At 39.0% G+C, this 19,682-nt stretch overlaps 1 protein-coding gene across 1 annotated transcript in view; it reads left to right on the top strand.

Moving 5' to 3' along the window:
- ARPP21 (cAMP regulated phosphoprotein 21) overlaps nucleotides 1–19,682 on the top strand; it is a 138,234-nt gene that overhangs the window by 26,029 nt on the left and 92,523 nt on the right. The window contains 6 exon segments of the mRNA XM_066244858.1: nucleotides 394–435; nucleotides 1,214–1,303; nucleotides 5,307–5,451; nucleotides 6,852–6,930; nucleotides 7,567–7,626; nucleotides 8,338–8,478. Of these exon segments, the coding sequence (XP_066100955.1) occupies nucleotides 394–435; nucleotides 1,214–1,303; nucleotides 5,307–5,451; nucleotides 6,852–6,930; nucleotides 7,567–7,626; nucleotides 8,338–8,478 (557 nt within the window).

Genomic DNA, 19,682 nt, shown 5'->3' with positions numbered 1-19,682 from the left:
GTTTTGAGGGGGAGAAAAGATTTAGTAGAGGAAAAACAAACTGTACTTGCAAATAGCTTGTATGGATTTTCTTTGACTAAAGCTACAAAAGTGTTAACTTTTTTAAATAGACCAGAGAGCAAGGGCAGATAATCACATAATGGCCCACAGCCTTCAAAGTTGGCTTTTCTTCTCTCTAATAGCTGCTAAAGAAGAGAGAGCTAAAAAGGTGAATGATCAGAAGTTTGGGGGAACGAGGGAAGGAAGGGTCCTCCCAGAGCCTAGAATGGCTCTGTTGCTGCTACAGTTGGATTCTCCACCACAGTGACACATTTTGCCTCTCTCTCTCTCTTTCTCCCTCTCTGGTCGTTCATTTACTGTTCGTGTTTGTTTTATTTTATTTCTAATATTCAGAGGCGGCTGGCGGCTCAGAACCAAGAAAGAAGAAAGTCAAAGGTAGGGTTCCAGAGGTCCCACGTAGACCCGATACCCTGGATAGCAATTGCATCTTTTCCACCTGAATGAAAGGGCCTGCCTACAATTCAGATGGCTGTGTGGGGATACCGGGGCGGATTGTGCGGTCCTTGCGCTCTCTGCTTTTAATGGGGCCGTGGTCGTGTCTGTCTTCCTTTCTTGCTCCAGATGTTTTTCCTCAGAACATGTAGAGCTCACAAACCTGCCCAGGTTCGGGCTCGACCCCACGTTCACACACGCAGATCTGACAGTGCTTTACAAAGCAAACGGCTGCCTGTCATGTTTTCATTGTAAATCAGGTTGGGGGGGGGGTGAATGTTTTTGTCTCTCAATTGATTCCACCTTGAAGTACAGAGGGGCTGGTGTTTAGGACACATTCTTCATCTCTTTAGAGCTTCTTGTCAGTTCACGGGCTTCCACACCTCATTTCAGTAAACGTGATTATCTGTCGCTTTTGGCTTCTATCGTTTTCATGAAATAGCAGCAATCCAGTCTCCGTGTGTGTGTCCAGTGCGGTGGGCACAGTTTGCTGAAAGTGTCCCTTAAGCCCACCCCATTCGTATGCCCCTTCACCTTTCTCCCCACGAGCACAGGGGTCTGATATCTTTGAGCCAAGGTAGACAGCACCGGAAGCTCAGGTGGAAGGTCTGATTTGAGGTTGTCCTGTGAAGGGGGAGATGATTTGATGGCCTGAGAATGTTTTTTCTGTTTGTTTTCTTTATTTTTTTTCTTTTCCTCCTGTCTTCTTTCCCCTTCCAAGTCAGGAGCAGGTAAAGGTAAACTGACTCGCAGTCTTGCTGTCTGTGAAGAATCCTCGGCCAGACCCGCAGGGGAAAGTCTCCAGGATCAGGTACACCCCCCGTTACTATTTTCTTGCATGAACGGGACCCACCTTCGTGTGCATGGGTATTTATCTGACTGTAGACAGTGTTTTGGGGAGAAAAAAAAAACATCATTGAAGAAAGAAATCGTTTTTCTAGCTTCAACCCCTGTTTATGAGACGTTCTAAACTAGCATCACGGTTTGTCACAGAGTATTACGTTTGTTTTTTTTCCAGACCCTCTGAAAACTGCAAATGGAAAAGAATTCAAAAGAATTTAGATTAAAACTTAAAAAGTAAGCCCAGTAGTGCTGAATTTCCTCAAAGGCTCTTTCTTAATAAGACTGAACCAAATATAGTCCTAAGTGTCCCGTCTCCCTCCTTATGGGAGAGTCTTACCTCTCACCTCCCCCAAAATGCATTTGCCTATTAAGAAATATAACCCTTGACTACAATCAAAAGTTAGAAATAGTGAAAAAGATGCATTGAGATTAGGAGAGTGACTTTTATGGCCGTTTGTGGAGATGTCTCAATGCTAGAACAATTATTCAGAAATAAATCTGAGCTGATGGTGAATTTAAATTAATATTATTAACATCTTGCTGCCTATCCTTACAGTTATTGTTTCTAACTAACAGCAAGACTCTAAAAATTCAAAATTCCAACAAAATGGGAAACCTCACAACATATTTATTTATTCTTGCTTGCCTTTTAGGCACAATATTAGCTTTTATTAAATAGTCTTGCTGCTGATAGTTCCCTTATTTCTTCAGAGGCTGAGAGCAGTCGAGACCAAAGTAAAATGATTTATCTGAGCCCAGAAGAGGGAAAATTGACTTACGATATCATTATTTGTGTTTGGCCTTGTTTTGCTTTTTTCTCTTTATACTTTAATTGAAATACTCAAAATTCTCATGGTTACAGAGAGCATTGAGAGCACTTTCCTTAAAAGGACCAAAAATAAATTCCTTATAGATTTTTGTCCTGAGTAATTTTTTTTCCCCCTAGCCTCATTTTCTTAACACACCACTCCTGCCGTTAAGGCAGGGACAGGCTGTCTTTCAGTAGTCATCACTATATTTCATCCACAAGTTTTTATTTTACTCGGGTTCTGAGAAACGTGTGGCTTTTCTTCACCATTTTATTTGTGCTTCTATTTTCAATGGAGGAGATTGAACAGGGGGAATCATGGGAATATCACGGCTTGTATTATTCAATGTTGACTGATGGCTTGTAATGTACTGCACATGATGTGTTAACTCTGCAGAATGACAGACTCTGGGAGAAGGAACTGCCCAGCTGTCCCTCACTCCCATGCAGGGCAGAGGAGGACAGCCTTTAGAGACGTAATGTGATTATTATTATTATTATTTTTTATCCCATTTGGCAAGGTACCAGGAGGAAATTTTTTTAAGAGGTCATCTGTATCATAGCACCTGCCCTGGACCTAGGTCTAGTTTCTCCATCCATACCATTGGTGCAGAGAAATAAGATGCCAACGGTGCTTTGTTCCGGCTGGTTCCAAGCTCAGTAACCAAGGCTAGCTTCACAGGAGAGAATTAGAGCTTGCAAGCTTCTCTTTGGACTGGCCGAGGGGTGGTGGGAGCAGGGGGCTGCTAGGGAATACCCAGAGACACACACAGAAGCGAGTGGCCATGCTAGACTTTTAGGGAATAAAGAAGCAGACCTTTGAGCTTATTATATGCAATGCCTTCATTAGCTACCACCGGCACTTACAAAGTGTGGGATGGGAATCCCAGGAAACACTGGCAGAAGTATACAGTGTGCGGATCGTACCACTTCCCCAATGTATATTCACAGTATTTGGAAAACTGCCTTCATTTTCCTGTGTGGGAAAAACTCTTGCTACCTGTATTACTTGATCTCAGACCCATAGTTGATGGTTCAGTCTGTCCTGAAGTTAAAAGAGTGTTGCTTTTTTAATGTTATACTCTTTATCAGTGTATTACTGCAACTTGAATCATTCTTTTACTGTTGTTGGACATAAACTTATCCTGTACCAATGTATTTATTAACACTTGTATTTTATTATTGAGCATATCAATAAAAATATTAAAAAAGAACAGATCGTTTTTTACCAACTCTATAGCACTTTTGTGTGTTCTTTCAACACCATAATGTATATTTATGTGTAGAATGGACAGGTGTTTTTCTGAGTATAGCAGTGTCCCACACATGGCATGAGTTTGTCCCTCCCCCCTCCCTTTTTTTTTGGTAAATGATGTCTGTTAGCCTCTGCTCTTACATTTATATTTGTTTCCAAGCCTCTGAGTTTAGAGTCAAACCTATGGAGGCTAGATGGTTCATTTGGTTTTGAAGAAGCAATGAGACCACTTTCCTGGCCTGGGACCCTCAGTTTCCCCACCTGATCAAATGTCAGATTGATTCTTCTCCACCCCTGCCCTGTCTTCTGACCCAGCAATGTTCCAGATGTTTTCTTAGCACGTAGAAACAAATCATAACCCTAAAACCTGCCTGAAGCTTTGCAGAAGAAAACATTCCTGTCCCTAATCAAATGATAAAAGTTCCTGTAATCAAATTACACTCGGTTTTACATAATTTGTATATGTTCGTCTCCAGAATAAACATGTGAATGCCAGGAAATCAGCTAAGATAAAGATGTATCATGAGACGTATTTTATTTCATCTTTTATATCACATGTCTTTCCAACCACGGTGACTTTTTATTCCAGCCGTGAATTCATAATGGAGCCTCTCCACAAAAAGAAACTTTGACTGTGGGGGACTTTGATTTTGTGCTTGTTAGGTTAGACAAGTGAACCAAGAACCTTAAGAATCGCAGATTGGCCATAATTGGAGGTCATACGAGCATCAACTTAGTCACATGTAAATGAGCAGCAGTTTAGTATTCAGTGAAAAAAACACTATTAGTCACTGGGAATATTTTTTTCCTACATCATAAATTTTAATGTCACTAGTGAAAGAAAGCTTTTCCCATCAAATGATCTCTTACATAAGAACATGTGGGCTTAATGTTGGCTAATTTGTCATAGTTTTAATCATAGCATAGAATTTTCACAAAACTAAAAAACATACTTGGGCTCATTCTTCTTCAAAACAGTGAACATACTGTCAGCCAAAAGTCTGATATATGAGTTGATACAAAATGATTCATTTTCAGTACAACATAAATAAATGCAAAAGCGGACTCAGCCCAAATACCATAAAGGGTCAATCTTATATATAAGCATCTGTCCAAGAGAATCTTACATTTTGGAAAGGATTAACCAACACTAAAGTTAAAATAATATTAAATATGTGTATGTAATTGATGGGAAATATGATTTTGTTTTCTACCCTTTCTAAAAAGCAGTGCTTGATTATAACTATATATTATGATTATTTGTTAAGGGCATTTGTAAACAACGTCTGTATGACAATAATTCACACCTCAGGTTCCTGCAATTATATAGCTTGGTTTTTCTTAGTAGTAAAAAGCATTGTTGATACTGTTTTGAAGTAGACTTTTTATTGTAAATTGACTATTAGGGCCTTTATTTACGTCTGTTCTATCTGTAATTATGCTTTGTAACATCTGTCTGTTTGTATTTGTGATAATTTCTCCTTACAAGGAATAGAAAAGAACTGTAGAAGCTTCTCTCTTTTTTTTTTTTTTTTTTTTTTTGAGACATGACAGTGCCATGATGCAAGCTTAGTGATAAAGACTCTTTTCCCCTCGGTATTTAAAAATAAGCCTGTAGAGAAAATAGGCATTTGATCTACAGGAAAGTAACTTGCTTCAGGTTAGTAATCATAAGGCAAAGATTTAGTATTAGATGCTTCTCATGACTTCCCTTTGACTTCTGAACTTTAATTCACCTTAAAGGGCAATTATTTTTCTGACAGGTTTCATTTTTTTTCCCCCATTGAAGAAAAAAAAAATCTGCACCTGGCTTTCATTTGCCCATATTTAATAACCTCTATGCAAAATGGAAAGCAGACAGAAATGATTAAATCTGGCCCTAAATTATTATATTTTTTCCCCCAACAGGAATCAATTCATTTACAGCTTTCCAGTTTCCCCAGCCTGCAAGAGGATGATAAATCTAGGAAAGATGATTCTGAAAGAGAAAAAGAAAAGGATAAAAACAAAGATAAATCCTCTGAAAAACCCAAGATCAGAATGTTATCAAAAGGTGAATGTGAAAATTGTTTCCTTAACTTACTCAGTTTGGACACACGAGGGTCACAGAATACATTCTAGGCTTGACATACATATTCACTACCCACCAAACTCTGTATTTAATTGTGTGTGTGTGTGTGTGTGTGTGTGTGTAAAAGATGTGAACTTGATTTTCTTCATGATGTCATTATTTGTGTAGCCAGGAAGCTAATTTTTATGATCACACTTCTTTTTTTGATCTCCTGTTTTCAAAGATAAGTCTGTACAAAGCAATGAACGCAAACCTGCTTTTGTTTCAGGTTGATTAGTCCCATTAACTTGGATTGTTGAACAACAGTGATACCTAGTTTTACAGCTTACACGTTTATCTCAAAAGACTGACAATGGATTCACAGTTCTCAGTCTATAAGTGATGTCCTCCTCCAAGCACAGACATATGTGTCAATGTCCATGAAATACACACTTACCATTTTACCTGGCACAGATGAAGTGGGTCTGTGCAACCCATAGACTGCAAAGTAGTATCTCACTTAAAGAAGCATACCGACTTCTACTTTGATAAAACGTTTAAAAAAAAATCTTCTAACCCTGCAAACCTACAATTCAGACTTTCCAAATTGTTGCCGTGCATAGAATTGTACAAGACTAAAAGAAAAAAAAAGTAAAAACAAAACTAAGGTTGAAATGAAGAATGCCATGAATAAATAGCTTTTTAGTAGACTTTTTTTTTTTTGGTAAGTGCAAGAGAATAGGGCGTTCGATCAGTTAAGGAATGACGAATACCACATATCGGCTTATAATGATTGCCTTCGCTGATGACTATCTAAAACCCACCATGTATATACAAGAGTAAAGAACTACAGGTTTCTAAAATGGTCTTAGAAATTAAGCTTTGGTTAGCATCAGAAGATTTAAAAGACTTGGAAATAGTGTCCTCCTATATTTGGTACTTATTAATAGTCTTAGAGCTTTCTTTCTCTCCCCCACCCCCTTCACTGTTTAAGAGTAAGAGAGTTCTGTGGGATCTCAAACTCTTCAGAGTTCTCTGCGTGGGTTGAGAGTACCTGTCACGTGGAGGTCGTGCCCTGGGTGATTGAAAGTGCAGAACGATCACGTGATATTTGGCCCCACCCACCACCCACCCAGACTGTGCCTACTTCCCCTCCAATGAGGATTGGGTGTTTCTACAGTCAGGATCTATTGGGCGCTCTCAATCCCTGCATCTAATTTTAATTCTGATGTACAAATTGCTCGTTTTGAAATAGGTCTTTCATACCAATAGCTTCACCTAAAATTTACCTGAGCAGGCGGGAGACAGGAAAGGTTGGGAATACCTTTTAGACCCCTTCTTCCCCCACTCCCCAACCCCCACCACCATCATTTCTGACAACGCCATCGTGCTGTTTGTTTCAGATTGCAGCCAAGAATACACGGATTCTACAGGCATAGACTTACATGAGTTTCTGATTAACACGTTAAAGAATAATTCCAGGTAAATTCTTAAACCTCTTATTTTTACAAGAGTCAAGTGGAATATTACAATTAGAGTCATTAATACAAATGCTTCTAAGACGGGAGTTGTAAAGTGCGGATACCTTCTCCAATGTCTTAAGCTATCTCTTGTATTCTCTCTTTTCTGTTAATAGTTTGTATGTTTACTGTTGATAAATAGTCTTAATTCCTGGGTGAATAAATTATAATTTACAAATTATGCTTTCCTGGTCAGAGAAACTAGTTCAACGGAAAAATAGAGGAAAAAAGTCAATATCAAATAAATCAATTATTCTTCATTGCAGTTATAGAATCTTCTACTTGGTTTAGCTTCCAATTAATGGAAAATATACAAATTATTTGGCGTGTTGTATGGGCCTGATACCTGTATATTCTAATTACATTAAAACTGCAAAAGTCTCAGTATTACAAACAACTTAACCAATGCGCTGAGAAATAATCTTAAGTAGAATGAAACCATATGCTGTCGGAAAGCATATTCCCAAGAAGCGTTGGAGTCAGGTTTGCAGCCACATGACATTAAAACAATCTTTTTCATGCATGCAGATGAACCTTTTTAGGTCTTTGGCAAGGGAAAGCACATAAAAACCTTTTTATTTTCTCATTTCTTTTGCAGAGACAGGATGATACTCTTGAAAATGGAGCAGGAAATTATTGATTTCATTGGTGACAACAAGTATGTTAAATTGAAATGCTGGTTAATTTGTGTGATGTGTTTTTGGTTTGGTATTTGGGTTTATTCTGGAAAGATTTAGGGATAGATATAATATTGTTTAATATGTTTGCAGATTTGTTAAATGGAAATTCTCTTGAAGTTAGGATCCCGATGTTAATGGGAATTGTTGTTTGGACCATGTGTGCTTCTGCTTGTTAAATTCCTGACAAAATGGCTATATACAGGGGGCACTGATTAGCATAGAGTAGCTGTAATGAGAAGCGACCCTTTTCATTTTTATTATAGTTTTTTAATGGGCTCCAGCTGGCTGCAGTCAGTTACGCCTGGAAATAATTGTGCTGCTGTCAATGTAAACCGTGTAATGACACATCTCCAGACAGGCATCTGCAGTCACGTATTATGTCATATCATTTGTCCTGTGCCTTGGCTCCATTGGTAAGGTATCATGGACTAAAATAGAATACTTTCCAAACAGACATCGCATTCTCTTTGGTGAGAGAAATGTGCCACTATGAAACAAAGATGTTTATTGTAGCTTAATCGATAAATCTATAATAAGTGGAAAATGTGCTTTATAATGGGAACGTGAAGCAATGCCGGAGACGAAGTGGCTTGGATGAAAGAGAAATAGTTTTGTGTGTGTACCTGTAAAACACACTCTGGACCAGGAACAGAAATGCTGATTCCATTTCGTTTGGTACTCTCTTTCAGTAATCATTATAAAAAGTTCCCTCAGATGTCATCCTACCAGAGGATGCTTGTCCACCGTGTGGCAGCCTACTTTGGGTTGGATCACAATGTCGATCAGACAGGGAAGTCTGTTATCATCAACAAGACCAGCAACACAAGAATGTAAGCCCTGTCTCTGTATTTATTTAGAAATTTCTGTTTTCCTCTTATGGATTCGTTTATAAGAGCACAGTGTAAAATTCAAAGTACATGACATTTCCAGCGTGCAGTATTATTTATCGCTTGTTCTTATCTGCAGCAGTGTGGCATTTATCTGTAGAAGATTATCGGAAAACCAGGGAAGTTTATAAAATTCAGGCAATAAAGGGAATTTTATTCCCTGATCTTTAACATAGCTCCTGAAACACAATTTTTTTTTTCCTTTCATCAGTACTCCATGTGATTATCAACAAAACCATGAAAGATTTTCTGTCAAAATATAACTGAGGTTGGAAATAACAGACTTTTTAAAACAGCAATGACATATGCAGGATAATTGTCCTTTTCTTTCTTTTTCTGGTTTGTAAACTTCCATCTTATTGGGGCTTCTAAACTCACAAAAAGCACCTAACCTGGAGACAGATATCCTGCCTCTAACACCCACTTCTTCGCTTAGCTGTGTGACCTGAAACACATCATTTAAAATCTGCCATCTCAGTGGGTTTTCCCCCCTTGTAAAATGAGAGTTTTGAGCTAGATGATATCGAAGTTCTGGCTCTCAGAGGAAGATGGTTGGTTTTGGTCCTTAAAAACATTGTTTGCTTCATCTCTTGATTTGATACTATTGAGTCACCAAAAGCCTAAGATATGTAGTTATTTGCTCTGTAAATTTGGAACTGTCTCTCTTAAACGCAGGTATCTATTGAGTACAGAGCAAGTCACTTTTATAAGCGAAATACACATTAAATGGAAAAACGGTCTTCTAAGTAAAGCATTCTCTGAGAACATGCGTGTGTTATAATTTAGTTTTTATACAGTGTGAGCAGTTAATCGTGTAAATTGCACAGCCTTTAGGAATGTGATGTCACTGAAATGAATTTGTATGTCAAGCAAAGGAGCACGGTTCAAACGGTGTTTTCCACTCACCAGCCATCAGGACAGGTGGGAATGGAGACGGGCTCAGTCTCTGCCCGAGGCCCCGTCTGTGTGCAGCAGAACCAGAATGAAGGTCCTAGTGGAGAGGACACAGACTGGGAGACCTGGTGGGAAGCTTGGCTGTTATCTCAGGGACGCTGAGCCATTCACTTCTCTGGGCTTCCAATTACTTATTTATCTGCAGGGGAGTTTGAAGTGGATAATGTTTAAGAGCCCTTGAAGTTTCAGCAGGATTGGGTCTTGCGGTTGTGTTCTACTTGGCTGGCAAAATACATTTTAAAATTGATCAGCTTTCCGTTTTATCTGATTGTGGGCGCTTGCGCCTCCCGTTTTGAATAGGAATAGGGGTGGAAAGGTCACTGCCCTTTCATCTTTTGCCTCTCCCCACTCCATCAGCTACTCCTACTTATTGCTGCTGCTGTTGTTCTTAGTTCTCCCTTCTGGTTTTTCTATGACTTTCAGGTTCCACGAGGCAGGGAGGGACACTTCGATTGCAAACTAGGCAAGCAATTAACGGTTTTCTTTTCATTGGTTTTTCTCTTCTCTCTCTCTGGGCTCATATTAGAAGCCCATAGGTCAGGTGAACTGTTTGAAGTAGTTTCAACCAGTACAGAGAGTGCATTTATTTTTAATGCACACCGATTTTGCAGGCACATCGTCCTGAGGATCAGTACCCATGTTTTAGACCTGTTCTCCTATAGAAGTTACTGCTGTCCGGTTGATCATGAATGGAGTTTTTGAGTTGACGTTCACCTTATTGTGTTTGATAGCCTTCAGTTCTAGCTCTTTTCCCCGGTATATTGCCAAAAATAGGTTTCACTCTCTAGCACTTTTAAACGCTTTCTGTTGGAATTCTTTGTTAACTGTCAGATTACGTGTCAACGCCAAAGGAGCCTCTTGAACATCTAGGGCAGAGGTATTAGGGTCTGTTCTATTTTGGTAACGCAAATGATGTTTATAATGTATTTACTCTCTATATAATGTTGCTTTCTGATATTCAGGAGGGAGGCTATAAAGGTGTACAGTGATTTTATAAAAAATATTTAAATGCTACAAATATAGGAATCTCTTTTTGTGTAAGTTTTGCCCTTTTTATGTATTTATTTATTTTGGTCTCTGTTTCTGATCTTCACTTTCTCCTGCCTTTTTTCTATGCTTTTAGCCCAAAGCAGCTCATTGCTTATGTATTAGATTTTTTTTCTACCTCCCTCTCCTTTTCTTCACTATTGAGAAAGGATTTATTTGGAGACTAGAAACCATCTACTTGCAATAGAGTTTTCTAAAGGGTCAACATCAGTCACGGGCAAAGCCCCACATGCACTTGAATGTCTTTGCATATGGCAGAGTAACTGTCTTAACTAGTCCCAGATAATTTTCATGTTAAAAGGTTGTCATTCCTTGAATATTTTTTTTTCCTTTTGTCTTTCACACCCACCCACTGTTATTGCCTGAAATCCCCCACTTGAAAACTATACAGCAAAGAAAGGAAATAGCAGATCCACTGGAGGGAAATGGTCACAGGTCCCAAACACCATGAAACAAGAATAGCTGTCCAAAGGCAGAGATTGGGGTTGACACATAGCAGTCCAGTGTGACTCAAGAACTCAATGCCCTGATTCCTGAGCAGTATGGACCCTGATATTTGAGATGATGAATGGTACCAGTGACCTCAGTAATTTGCTTGTTTGTTTGTTCCATAATGGACGACTAACTGAGCTGGCTATTAGGTGATTCACAAGAACCATGACATGTAGCCTGGTACTAAATAAAACTTCTCTCCATGTGAAGTTGAGCCCAGTTGAACTTGTTAAGAATCTTGAAGTGACACTTAGTTATTACTCTAAGAGCAGTGGTTCTCAACCTTTCTAATGCCATGACCCTGCAATACAGTTCCTCATGTTGCGGTGACCCCAAACCAAAAAATAATTTTGGTGGCTACTTCATAACTGTAATTTTTCTACAGTTATGATTTGGAATGTAAATACCTGATATGCATTATGTATTTTCCAATGGTTTTAGGCAACCTCTGCCGGGGTTGCGACCCACAGGTTGAGAACCGCTGCTCTAAGAGGCAGAATTGTGGGACCTTCCTCCTTCCCAGTGGGCAGACCCAGAAGGGAGTGGGCAGACCCAGAAGGGAGTGGGCAGATCCAGAAGGGAGTGGGCAGACCCAGAAGGGAGTGGGCAGACCCAGAAAAGAGTGGGCAGACCCAGAAGGGAGTGGGCAGTGGTCCATCAGAATCAATGGACATCTGTTCTGCTTAGTTTCCTGAAGTGGCTGAGGTTTAAAATAGAAATTTTTGGCTTTTGACTTTTAAGCATTTCACTCCCTAAAGGTGATTAATTGCATTGATATCAAAACAAACAGAAAAAAAAAAAAACACCCCACCATGTTTTCCTCCCACATTTGTTATGTTTCTTTACTTTGGGCTGGGCATGTGAGTAGCACCATGAATACACTGAGCAACATTCCGACACGATGCTTGCTTAGCAATCCTCTGAAGGCGACCTGCTGCCTCTTGGAAACCCATGCTCAGCCGGTTGGCATCCTGTCATTTCTATGGTAAATTGACTTTGCGCTTTTTATAGTGAAAATCATCTGACTTGAAGTCAAAGATCAGAAACCTAACTAAGAATTGCATTGCACTCAGGGAAGCTGATGAAGTTTTATTTACTGAACAACCTAGTACTTGAATCAATACTCAGGCTCAAACTAAGACTTCTTTGTTAATATTGGTCTAACTCCGTATTATTCCTCTCAAGTACTATTTTATTATTCTCAAGTATCTCAGAAACCATAAGATGTTATAGATGAGAGAGGTAAATCACAGAAATAAATTGGGAAGAGAGACAATAAGTTTGTTGTATTCCTTTCCCTACTTGAAATTATTTATGAGCCATTGGGTATCAAATGTGTAATTTATCATCTAATGTTGGAAATGAAACATGCATACACCTTTTGTAACATTAGTATTCTTTTTTTTTTTTTTTTTTTTTTTTTTTAGTTAAGTGAGAGACAGGGAGGCAGAGAGACAGACTCTCACATGTGCTCTGACCAGGACCCACCCAGCAAGCCCCCTACAGGGTGATGCTCTGCCCAAATGAGGCCGCTACTCTTTTGCTCAGCAACCAAGCTATTTTAGCACCTGAGGTGAGGCCATGGAGCTATCCTCAGCACCTGGGGCCAACTCGCTCAAACTATTTGAGCCATGACTGTGGGAGGAGAAGAGTGAGAGAGAGAGAGAGAGAGAGAGAAGGGGGGATTCTTGACCTGACCAGGAATCGAACCTGGGACATCCACACACCAGGCCAGTGCTCTACCACTGAGCCAACAGGCCAGGGCCACATTAGTATTCTTTTTTTAAATTTTTTTTACAGGGACAGAGAGAGAGAGTCAGAGAGAGGAATAGATAGGGACAGACAGACAGGAACAGAGATGAGAAGCATCAATCATCAGTTTCTCATTGCGACACCTTAGTTGTTCATTGATTGCTTTCTCATATGTGCCTTGACCATGGGCCTTCAGCAGACTGAGTGACCCCTTGCTCAGCGACCTTAAGTCCGAGCTGGTGAGCTTTTTTTGCTCAACCCAGATGAGCTCGTGCTCAGGCTGGCGACCTCGGGGTCTTGAACCTGGGTCGTCCGCATCCCAGTTCGACGCTCTATCCATTGCGCCACCGCCTGGTCAGGCCACATTAGTATTCTTAATATAATATTTTAAAAATGTTTTTCCATGGAGTAATAATAATTTTAAAACTTGTACTTATTTATCCTACAATATTCTGGGTAGATAAAGCTGAACCATTTTATAAGATGAAAAACTGAGATTCATGTCTTTTTTTTTTTTTTTTTTTTTTTCATTTTTCTGAAGCTGGAAACAGGGAGAGACAGTCAGACAGACTCCCGCATGCGCCCAACCGGGATCCACCCGGCACGCCCACCATGGGGCGACGCTCTGCCCACCAGGGGGCGATGCTCTGCCCATCCTGGGCGTCGCCATGTTGCGACCAGAGCCACTCTAGCGCCTGAGGCAGAGGCCACAGAGCCATCCCCAGCGCCCGGGCCATCTTTGCTCCAATGGAGCCTTGGCTGCGGGAGGGGAAGAGAGAGACAGAGAGGAAGGCGCCGCGGAGGGGTGGAGAAGCAAATGGGCGCTTCTCCTATGTGCCCTGGCCGGGAATCGAACCGGGTCCTCCGCACGCCAGGCCGACGCTCTACCGCTGAGCCAGCCAACCAGGGCCTTTTTTTTTTTTAACTGTTTTTTTTTTCTTTTTTCTTTTTTTTAAATTTTTTTTAAATTTTATTTATTCATTTTAGAGAGGAGAGAGAGAGAGACAGAGAGAGAGAGGAGAGAGAGAGACAGGGGGGAGGAGCTGGAAGCATCAACTCCCATATGTGCCTTGACCAGGCAAGCCCAGGGTTTCGAACCGGCGACCTCAGCATTTCCAGGTCGACGCTTTATCCACTGCGCCACCACAGGTCAGGCGCGATTCATGTCTTGATCTTTCTCACCCACTCACTTCACAGAAGACCAAGACTGAAACCTATTGCTCCTGGCACTGACCCATGACTCTTCTCCTAAGGTTAGGAGACAGGAACTATTCTTAATAGAATCAATACGCTGAAATAAAGATAAGAGCAAAAGAACACAAAATGCTATTCTTTTACCAGTTCCCACTGGTTTCCTATGACATCCTAATTTGCATTTAATTACTTTAAACATTGAACAGAGATCACAGTTCGACAATATTTATACTAAGATGAATGTTAAAACTATGACACGAACCAAACTCCAGGACCACAGAACCCACTGGATTAAAAATTGGCCTGCGTACTTGGAAGGGAGACAAAACCTATGTTCTTAAACCTTGTTAAGCAAAATGTACTTCTCAGGTGTTCAGTACAGGGCTTTCAACACAAGAAGTATACAGACTAGAGAACATGCCCATCTTCTGTTTATAGTTTGAAGAGCCGACATAATTTTGGTCAGGACTGGACTCTGTGTGTGAGTGAATATACATTATCTGTGTGATAAAGTTTGGGACAGTTTAGAGAAATGTTTCTATACATGTACGTACTCTGTATAGTATTGCTCTAGACATACAGTAATTGTGGAAGAAGCAAGAATACAGTGGCTTGGTTCTTCCAGCTACAGCCATGCCTTCTGTAGGCAGCAGAAGGAGCCTCAAATCCTCAGAGCTTCCTTTCTGGGTTCTAGGTCATAGAAATTTCAGTCATGTCAGCACTTGCACCTTGAGAAAAGTTTTAGGGCATACTTGTAGCTGAGTGCCTGTTTGTATACAATGTATAGCTGGTCTTCTCCTGTTTTATTAATCTTAACATTTCTGTGAGTGAGAGGCTATTAGCATATTGCCATGGCTTTAGAGGAGATAATTGGGGCATAGAGTAGATGGAAAGGTAGTAGTTTATTGGTCAAAGGTGTTTGATTTCCACTCTATTGTATACTTAAATGCTAAACTGTAATTACTGATACAAATCTACAAACAACCAATTGGACTTCTACTAAGAGACATGGATTTTATCCCACAACCAGACGCTTTCCAACTTCTCAGCCTTTCTAGATTCCACAGAAGTCTCTGGGGAACATAGCCCCAAACTTCCTCATCTCTACTTCCAAACTTCCTGGCCTTCAAACCAGGAAGATTAAAAAAAAACTGTATTTGTTTATAGATACAAAAATTATCTGTTAATTCTATATTGATTAGAGTACACTCATCATTCTGGACCTTCATAGCAAGTAAAACTACTAGATTTACATTTAAGCTTAAAAGGAATATATATATATATATATACACATATATATATATATTCCTTTTTAATATATATATATTAAAAAGCCTTTAATGCCAAGAAACATCATTTTCAGCAGGTTTTAAAGTACACATTACCTTGAGAAAATTGTTACTTGCTTATTTGAAGCTGATGAATGAAACCATTATTTGAATACTATAGATTGAATCTCTGCTAATTAAGGTTAACACGAATGTAAGTGCTGGTTCAATATCCATTAGTGTACTTTTAGATCTGGGCTACTCAGAAAAGTATGAACAGTGGTAAGGAATAGCTTGTCGTATTTACTGAGTGCTTTACTCGTGCCTGACATTGGGTTTGATTCTTTACTTGCATTACTTGTACCTTATTGAATCTTCCTAAACCTTTTAAAGTATTATTACTTTCCTTTTTTTTTTTTAACAACAAAACAAACAGTTCCTGTCATAAACATGTAAGGAACTTGCCTGACCAGGCAGTGGCGCAGTGGATAGAGCGTCGGACTGGGATGCGGAAGGACCCAGGTTCGAGACCCTGAGGTTGCCAGCTTGAGCACAGGCTCATCTGGTTTGAGCAAAAGCTCACCAGCTTGGACCCAAGGTCGCTGGCTTGAGCAAGGGGTTACTCAGTCTGCTGAAGGCCTGCGGTCAAGGCACATATGAGAAAGCAATCAATGAACAACTAAGGTGTTGCAACAAAAAACTGATGATTGATGCTTCTCATCTCTCTCTGTTCCTGTGTGTCCCTTTCTATCTATCTCTCTGACTCACTCTCTCTCTCTAAAAAAAAAAAAAAAAAAAAAAAAAGCCACATATTTTTAGGCTTTACTTATCTGCATTTATATGTGAATTGTTTAAACTGTTGCTATGTTAAATTTAGAATGCTAGTTCACATCCATTTTATGTAACGTTATTGGGTTAGGTACTAAATGTATGGTGTATTGTGGGGAATGGAGCTTTGAGTCATTGGCTATATTAATGTGACTATTTTTTAATGTTCATATAATGTGTTTTTATTTTGTTTCTGTAAGATTGAAATGAAAGAATGGAGAGCTTAAAGAAAAGAAAGTGTCAGTACTAGCCCTCTTCTTTATAGATTTTTCTTTCTTTTTTTTTTGTATTTTTCTGAAGTGAGAAGCAGGCGAGGCAGACAGACAGACTCCTGCATGCACCCGACCGGGATCCACCCGGCATGCTCACCGGGGGGCGATGCTCTGCCCCCCTGGGGCGTTGCTCCACTGCAGCCAGAGCCATTCTAGTGCCTGAGGCAGAGACCATGGAGCCGTCCTCGGCGCCCAGGCCAACTTTGTTTCAATGGAGCCTTGGCTGCAGGAGGGGAAGAGAGAGACAGAGAGGAAGGAGAGGAGAAAGGCAGAGAAGCAGATGGGCACTTCTCCTGGGTGCTTTGGCTGGGAACTGAACCCGGGACTTCCACACACCGGGCCAACACTCTACTGCTGAGCCAACCAGCCATGGCCCTCTTTTTAGATGTTTTATTTGTGGAACATCTAATTTATAGGCAGACTTGCAAAAACGTGCCCAGTTCGTTAAGCTAAATAGGTTTGTCTGCTGTGTATGCCTCTTCGGTATTGTTGCTGATAGTAGGCTCAATACTGTTCAGAAATGGCCAAACTCACAAACAGATAATATGTATATAATATTCCAGGTCTTAATTGCATGTGATTTCTTTTTCTTTTTCAAATTATTTATTTTCTCCTTGACCCTCTTTTTCCATATTATTATAATTTCTATTTCCCCTTGAGAAAGGAAGAAAAGGTTGAGATTGAGCACTATTGCTTAGTTATGATCATTACACTCTCATTAGTAAATGCATGTTTCTATGCATTCAGATCAAGAATGGCATAGCAATAAAGAGGGTGATTTTTGTGTGTTTGTTTATTTGATTACATATATTGGAAGGTCTTAATGTAATAAGCCAGAACCAGAACAGGGACCATGTTAATCCTGGTATTTTTTTAAAGTAGCAGTGCAGCAGAAGGTGCTAAGAGCTGTTTGATGAAAGAAAACAACTAGATGTTCATTTTAGTTGATTATAACATAACATAGGCCAATAAAGACAATTTCAAAACCATTCAGAATATAAAAATATTTTAATTGTCCATAATCCAGCAGTTAGATACAAACCCCTTTTAAATTGTTGGATTTGTTTCCTATCTTTCTAAGCTAATGTTTTTGTTAATTTGTTATTATGAAATACTACTTGTTTATGATCATAATCAGAAAGACATCAATAGTTAGCTGTAGAAGTTGTCCATTATCCCACCACCCACAGACAGCTACTGCTACCAGTCAGTGTTATTATTATATAATATATTATAGTTTCAACAAATATGATCATGGTGTAGCTGTTCTTTTATAAATTGCTTTTCTGTGTTAGTAAATTGCGTTGAATATTAATTTATAAAGCTACATATACATAATGGAGATATTTTAAGGTACTTAACCGATCCACCATGCATATCCACTGTTTTGCTATCTTGACCAATGGAGCTGTGTATTAATCCATCACTGTTTTCTGTGGTTTCATTCATGGAAATAGAATCATTCTGTCCAGGTTGATGGACACTTTCAAGTCTCTTTATGCCCATAGCCAGTGCCAGAGCAGTGCTGTCAGTTTAAGAGAAGATGTCTTAGAGACCCTTGTGGTCTTTGGGTATTCTGCTCAATTTTGTTGTTGCTCATGAATAGCCTGTGTTAAAGGTGGGTCAAGGTGTTTACTATGCTTGTCTGCATGTCCCTGTTGATACATACAGTACACAATCAAAATAGAGAAAAATAAAATGATTTTTTCAAAGGTGTAGAGAATTGAGAACATATGTTTAAAAGATGCTAAATGGAAGCTTGATAGTGCTGCCTATATTGGATTTATAAGGTATCATCTCATTTAAAAGAGACTAAAATGATGTCAAATGACAAAATAGTGGAAACTGTGAAATACTTTCCAAAGAAGAAAAGAAAAGAAAATCAGTTGCAAGTATTCCAATTGAAAACTTTAAGTACTAAGGGAACAAGTGTCACTTAGATTCCCCTAATATGTTTGGCTTTAAATATTTTTATTCTTTTTAAAATTTTTATTATTAATTTTAACACCAAAATATTTTATCCTGTTGTGCACAGCAGCCTTTATGCATATTAAGGACCATCTTTCAATTATTCAATATGAATCTCAGAGACTGCTATGAACACCTCCATATTTAGTAGAAATGGATTCTTCATTTGTGTGCATGTGGGGAGAGGGAAGGATTAAGCTATTTGGTTTCAAGAAACTGGCAGTGAGGGTAAACCAATGAAAATACTTCTAGGTGAAAAAGATTTAAAAAAATAATTATAAGAATTGCTCATCTATTTTAAACATAAAGGAGGAAAAACTTACTAAAGTAGGAATTGATTGACTAGAAGAGTTTGATCACCTTTTGCAGTATTTTGTTCTGCCATATTTCCCCTCCATCCATGAGCTGTGTAATAAGGAACAATGAGGAGTTAGTTACCTCTGGTTTTCAAAAGTTTCGGCTAGAGATGGCAGTGCTGTTCACCACACATAATCAGTAATTTTCACAGGGGACACCTGCCGTGAATTTTGGGAAAACCTTGTTCTACCATAGACAACAAAACTATTTTTTTTCCATCAAGAAGAAATATTAATTCATTTTCTCTGCTTTCTGATGGCAATATAGGGAGAGCTAAAAATAATAACTCATGGATGAAAATCCACTAGAAGAAAGAAATTTAGGCACCTGTGATGCATGGCCATGAGATATGTAGTAAACTCCAGTTATTAATTTAATAAAGACCATGCCATTGTGCAGCTTTGAGGGGTTTTTCTTAGTGTTACATCCTTATGTTGATCCATTAAAAATAACTTATTCCCATTTTTTTAAAAGGCACATAATATATTACTTTAGTTCCATTCATTCTATGGCTAAGAAATAAAAATGCTATGATGTTAAGTGAGTGATGAAAAGGATTTTTTAAAAGTCTAATATAATGGTCCATTACCAGTAATTTTTAGTTGAATCACGTGCACTGCTTCTGCTGTACACTCTTAGTTTTCATGAGTTTCAACTGCAAATTGTACTTTAGCTTCAGAGTCTTGGATAATTCCCTATAAAGATCAACCTGGAAAAAATCTGATTAGGTTTATTTTATTATTTTTATGCATACTTCCAATGGTTACTTTATAATCACCGGATTAATAATTTGGGCCATTAGGTTCTAATGTTTGAAAAAATTTAAACAAGATATTTGAAAAGCACGTATGGAGAATTCACTTTGCATAATTCATATCAGAGTAAGAAATATTCTTGCTTTAAATGTTATTTACATTCCTGATACTCTTCTGACTACCCTTTGCTATGTGATGCAGTATTTCACCTAAATATCTCCTGCTATGGAAAACAAAACCAACATGATAAATATAGCATT

The sequence above is a fragment of the Saccopteryx bilineata genome, chromosome 10 (assembly GCF_036850765.1).
Source record: "Saccopteryx bilineata isolate mSacBil1 chromosome 10, mSacBil1_pri_phased_curated, whole genome shotgun sequence".
Taxonomy (NCBI): domain Eukaryota; kingdom Metazoa; phylum Chordata; class Mammalia; order Chiroptera; family Emballonuridae; genus Saccopteryx; species Saccopteryx bilineata.
The sequence above is the reverse complement of the archived record's forward strand: the minus strand, read 5'-3'. Positions and strand labels throughout refer to the sequence as shown.